Consider the following 5,483-nt stretch of genomic DNA (forward strand, 5'->3'; position numbering starts at 1 on the left):
ATTCCTATTGAATCATATTTAAAAAAAAAAAAGAAAAAAAAAAGAAAAAGAAAAACTGACCATGCATATTTAGGACAGAATGTTCACACATGAAAGTAGTTAAAAACTAGGAAGTATAAAGTAGATGAAGTGTACGGAAAGTAAATGAAGGTACGAAAAACGTATGATTCATTAAATCCTTCTGCCCAAATAACAAACAAGGTGGTACAACTTTTTTTTTAACTTGCAAAACTATAAACTTTACCTTCTTCAAAATAATCACTGAACTAATCGAATACTAGGTCGGACATCAACTTCTGTTGGCTTATCGGGTGTCATATGAAAATATATATATATATATATATATATATATATATATATATATATATATATATATATATATATATATATATATATATATATATATATATATATATATATATATATATATATATATATATATATATGTATATATATATATATATATATATATATATATATATATATATATGTATATATATATATATATATATATATATATATATATATATATATATATGGACAAGGATGAGATTCCACAAGTCAAGGAAAACCACTTCTACCACTTTTCTTTATTCGATGAAGTCTACAAAGAAGAAAAAACACAAAATAAATGACAAATAAAACTGCACAAAGTAATGACAAAATACGAACTGCTTATGGTATAACAAAATAAAGACAAAATATTTAAATGCAAAGAATAAAATAGATACAACAAAATACAACTTAATAGTGACTAATACAGAAAATATTAATATCACTCACAAAGTCCACCCGACTATATGTAAACAGTTATCCAAATTTAAAACAAGAGCGTATTCACTTATATTCTGTCAGTCAGACCTTGCTACTAAAGACTAAACGTTAAAATATAAACAACCTGGAAGCAACCACTAGCAAATAGACAGTAAACATATTAATGCTCGTTTAAGGGTAAACAGCATTTACATAAACCCAAATGTTTAGAGTAATAAATACTTAAACAGCACAAACAACAGTTTGAAAGTCCGCTACACTCCCGCCTAGTGGAGAATGCAATGAACCACAATAATTTAAAGGACTTTCGAAATATATACATATAGAGAGATACCAAATCCGTTTGGTAAATGAAATTCTGCTCATTTAATTTTGAGCATCTTTATCTGCCTTAGCTTGGAATCCATATTGAAGTTCTTGTACCATAGCAATTAAGCAGAGTTTATGAATGGGTCTCTCGCAGTAAACCACCTTTCCATTCTCCACTGTTCGAACAGTAACTTTTCGAACAAGCCCATCTTTTCCGGGACGAACCCTCTCAACAAGACCGCGCCTCCACAGTCCCCTAGGAGCGACACCTCCCTTTAGGCCTGGTTCCAGAAGAAGAACCAAATCACCAACTTGAAGATTCTGTTTGGAATGAAACCATTTCGATCTTTGTACTAGCTGAGGAGGCATAAAACGAATCCAAGTCTCCCAAAATATCTGAATTCTCTGTTGAGCTACCACTACCATGCTTCTCAAGTTCACTTCGTTACCGGTATATGGTTGTAGAACTGAAGGTTGTCCGTGAGGAAACAGTAAGTCATTGCTGGTTATAGTTGGGGACTCAAGAGGATCTGGTCCGTTTGGGAAAAGTGGTCGTGAATTAACAAGGTAGGTCACCTCTGACAGTATTGTTTGCCATTCCAAAGCACTGAATTTCTTGTGGTGATAATCTGTTACTGCATCTAAACCTCTTCTACAGCTTCTAATCAATGATTCAACAACACCATTCATATGAGAAGCGTGAGGTGTGTTGAATTTCCACTCAAATTTTGTCCCAGCAATTGCAAACTTGTCCTTTATTAGGCTCTCGTTCCAAGAATTTATCCACTTTTGCAATTCCTCTTGAGCCCCTATGAAATTGCGTTCTCTGTCACTTACTGCCAAAACTGGATGGATTTCATGATTACAAGTAAATCTTCTCCAAGCACAGAGAAAAGCATCTGAAGACAATGAGTCAACCAGTTCAAGAGATATGACACGAGTGACGGTGCAAGTTATGATCATTATACTTCCTTCAGTGCTTGCATTACGAGTTAACTTTATTTTGATAGGGCCAAAGAAATCTAATGCAACTCTGCTAAAGGGGGGTGGTATTGGATTCACCTCTGAAACTTGGCAGTTCCCCCATTTGTTGGCCCAACAATAGGCGACGTCTGGTTCTGCAGAAACAACACTTGAAAGCAATGTCCTTAAATAATCTTGCTCCTCCAATAATGTAAACTCCATGCTTAAAAGCTAAAGCAATTGCGACTCTATATCCTTGATGACCTGTACATCGATGAATCATCTGAGCGAATGCTTCAGCCAGGGAAGAATTCCTCACCAATAAAAGTGGATGCCTCTGCTCGTAGGGTAAATTGAGCTCATGTAGTCGGCCTCCAATTCTTAAAATGCCTTTTTCATCCAACTTTGGGTCAAGCTTTTTAATTTGTTTATGATTAACTTCATCTTGATTATTTAGAGACTTCTGGCTTGCATAAAATAAAGCCAGCTCTGCTTCCTGCATTTCTTTAGGTTCTAGATGACTTTGATAGTTTTCTGGGTCTTGTTGTAATAGCAAACGGAGGCAGTAAGCAGTTATTCGTACAAGTCTATTCCAGTCTGAAGAGAGTTCTGTAAATCTTTCCTCAAAACTCTCATCAGCCAAAATTCCAACAAATTGGATCCTTTTAAGAGATTCTGGTATGTACTCTTTAACAATACAAAGCTTCTTTTCAAAATCATATGTCGGTTCCCCAAAATCACAATTTTGAGAACTGTTCAGAAGGAAGTCAGGACCATTGATCCATCCTTGTAGTTCACTTGGCTTTATTGGCTTGGTTAATGCATCGGCAGGATTCAATTGTGAAGGAAGGTAGCAAAATTCTTTTGAAAATCCTGGCAAAGCATCCTGAATCTCCTGAATTCTAGCTGACCCAATGGTTTAAAGGTTCTGGCAGGAGAGCAAACCCAGGCCAACACTACTTCTGAATCGGTCCAGAATTTCATGGTACTAACCCTGCCAACCACTTGCAAAACAATCAAGGCAAGTCTAGCCATAACCACAGCAGCAGTAAGCTCAAGACGTGGAATAGAACGCTGTTTCAACGGAGCCACTAAAGACTTTGCGATGACGAATTTCAGTTCTACTCCATGAGAAGTATTCCATTTCAGCTAGATCACAGAACCTAGGGCAGATTCACTGGCATCACTAAATCCATGAAGTTGAGGGTCTCCTAGAGAATCTTCTGGCTTTATCATCCGATCTAGTCTAAATCTAATTAGTTGATTCATTTCATGAAAATGTCCCTTCCACATTTTGATTTGTTCTTCACTCAATTCATCATCTCAACCAACTCCACTAGCCCATAAATCCTGAAGACAAATCTTGTATCTAATTGTTACAGGAGATAACATACCTGTAGGATCCCAAAACTTTGATACCAAACTAGCAACCTTCCGCTTTGTTAGTTTTGAAAACTCCTCACTGAATTTGTCTAGCTGAATAGTCACACTATCCGTAACCTTATCCCATACATGACCCAAAACTTGTGTTTGCTTGTCTTCTGGGCATCGGTCAACAGAGGGGTAATTGGAATGCCATTCTTTTATTTTGAAGGAGCCCTTTTCTAATATCCGATCCACCTGATCCATGGCTGCAATAGCTAATTCACTCTTATCAAATAATTCAATCACATCATCCATGTACATGTGACAGTTAATTAACTGTGCTCCAATAGGTTCCTCCTCCTTGAATGTATCTGCCAAAGTGCGTACAGCCATCATAGCTAAGTCTGGTGTTGGTTTATCCCCAAAAGGAAGGCGCAGCCACTGCCAGTGACGAATTGGAGAAGATAAATCAAAACGCCATAAAAACCGGTGATATCTCTGATCCTTTTCAGCCATAAGTATTTGATTAAACATTTTTTGAACATCGCCTGCAATTCCTATGCTTTTCATTCTCCAGTGAAGAAGGCAATACAGAAGAGAGTTCAAGAAATCTGGCCCTTTGCAAAATCCATCATTCAAGCACAAGCCATTGAACTTGGCAGCAGAATTCCATACGATGCGAACCTTTGTTGATTTGTGTAGTTGATATACAGCATGATGTTGTAAGTACCATCCCTCATCTCTGGACTCCTCTGGATATAATTCCCTGAGAAAGCAACTGTCAATTAATATCTGGATTTCTTTGCTATATTCATCAAAGGTTCCATTCTTAATTAATCTTTTTTCTTGGCTTATAAGTCTTATTTCTGCTTGAGGCTTGTTACACTCCAATGCTTCAGGGAAACCAGGCTTCCAAGGCATTTACACAGTCATGCGACCATCCGCATTAATGCAAAGCTTATTTCGATAATGTTTTATGAACTGAGATTCTGCTATTTCCTTATCTGAGAAAACACACAATGTTGTTGGTTTGACACCAACAACATCAGATGTATATAATTTCTTCAAATCCTCCAAATGACTCAAAAACTGAACCCTGGATGCAGCATGTGGTTTGGGTTTTGGATTATTCCCTCCAAAAATGGTCCACCCCAAGATACTTCTGACGGCAACTGGAGACGATTCAGGAGACACAGAGTCTTTTACGCCCTCAACTGGCATTGTAAGGAAATAATAGTCATAACCAATGATGATATCAATTTCTGATTCATCTGTGGGTAACGTTGTAGTGGTTTGCGGACTGTGGCCAGAGGTAGCACCCGAACTGCCTAGTGTCCGAATGCCGACCACAACCCGACGCTCACTACACAACAAATATACAATGGTGTAATACCCAAAAAAAACTAAGTAACAGGTCAAGAGAACGGAGCTCTGGGCACCACCCCTTGATTTATACTGGGCAAGGGGACCCAGCTTGAATCTTGATTTTTATCATACCTTTCATTGGGCTAGCTGGATTATAAATAAAGGTATAAGAACATTTGGTGAAAGTGAATATTATAATTAATAACGGAACACAGTGTGGGAGGAAAGAATTATGATAAATTACTGTACTTATGAGCTTCAAAAAACAGTGGTGGAGGAGAAGACACCGTGGTGAGAGGTTCTGAAATGAAATGCTGTATACATAAAATAGGCAACAGAACAATTTATTTAAAAAACTGTTAGGAATACCGTAATGTATCAATCAAAATAATCAAAGACAAAATTAACATCCCTTACGTAAAACTTCAGCATCCGGGTAACAAAATAAACAAATTACACAATCAAGATTTCCACTGGGGGGACACTCATAAGTGTTCCTATTCAGTACAAGTATTAATAAAGACACACCTAACCGTGTATTTATTTGGGCAAGTACCAGTATGCCATTTCAATAGTTCCAGTTTACTATTAATGTTTATGACACTTAAAAGTTTGTGGTGTTCAGCAAAAAGACGGTTTTAGCCCCCTTTACGTTCACTTGGTTCTGGGGCAAACATTTAAATGAACTTTCCATCACTAAGTTCCAG

General features: G+C 37.0%; 2 protein-coding genes across 2 annotated transcripts; both read right to left on the reverse strand.

Moving 5' to 3' along the window:
* Positions 1 to 1,140: 1,140 nt before the first annotated feature.
* Positions 1,141 to 2,046, reverse strand: LOC137623370 (uncharacterized). Its single transcript, XM_068354202.1, has one exon. The coding sequence runs from the start codon at positions 2,044 to 2,046 to the stop codon at positions 1,141 to 1,143; it is 906 nt and encodes a 301-aa protein (XP_068210303.1).
* A 73-nt stretch (positions 2,047 to 2,119) lies between these two features.
* LOC137623371 (uncharacterized) lies at positions 2,120 to 4,332 on the reverse strand. Its single transcript, XM_068354203.1, has 2 exons — positions 3,441 to 4,332; positions 2,120 to 2,952 (listed from the first exon to the last, which is right to left on the reverse strand). The coding sequence occupies exons 1-2, from the start codon at positions 4,330 to 4,332 to the stop codon at positions 2,120 to 2,122; spliced, it is 1,725 nt and encodes a 574-aa protein (XP_068210304.1).
* Positions 4,333 to 5,483: the final 1,151 nt, after the last annotated feature.

This window comes from Palaemon carinicauda, chromosome 30, assembly GCF_036898095.1.
Source record: "Palaemon carinicauda isolate YSFRI2023 chromosome 30, ASM3689809v2, whole genome shotgun sequence".
NCBI lineage: Eukaryota > Metazoa > Arthropoda > Malacostraca > Decapoda > Palaemonidae > Palaemon > Palaemon carinicauda.

What these genes read in the sequence shown, in the direction of transcription:
- LOC137623370 (XM_068354202.1), bottom strand. Translation starts at nt 2,046, where the DNA reads ATGATCATAACTTGCACCGTCACTCGTGTCATATCTCTTGAACTGGTT.
- LOC137623371 (XM_068354203.1), bottom strand. Translation starts at nt 4,332, where the DNA reads ATGCCTTGGAAGCCTGGTTTCCCTGAAGCATTGGAGTGTAACAAGCCT. An exon ending in AAAGTTTTGGGATCCTACAG is followed by an intron (nt 2,953 to 3,440) that starts GTATGTTATCTC and finishes CCATTGGGTCAG; the next exon opens with CTAGAATTCAGGAGATTCAG.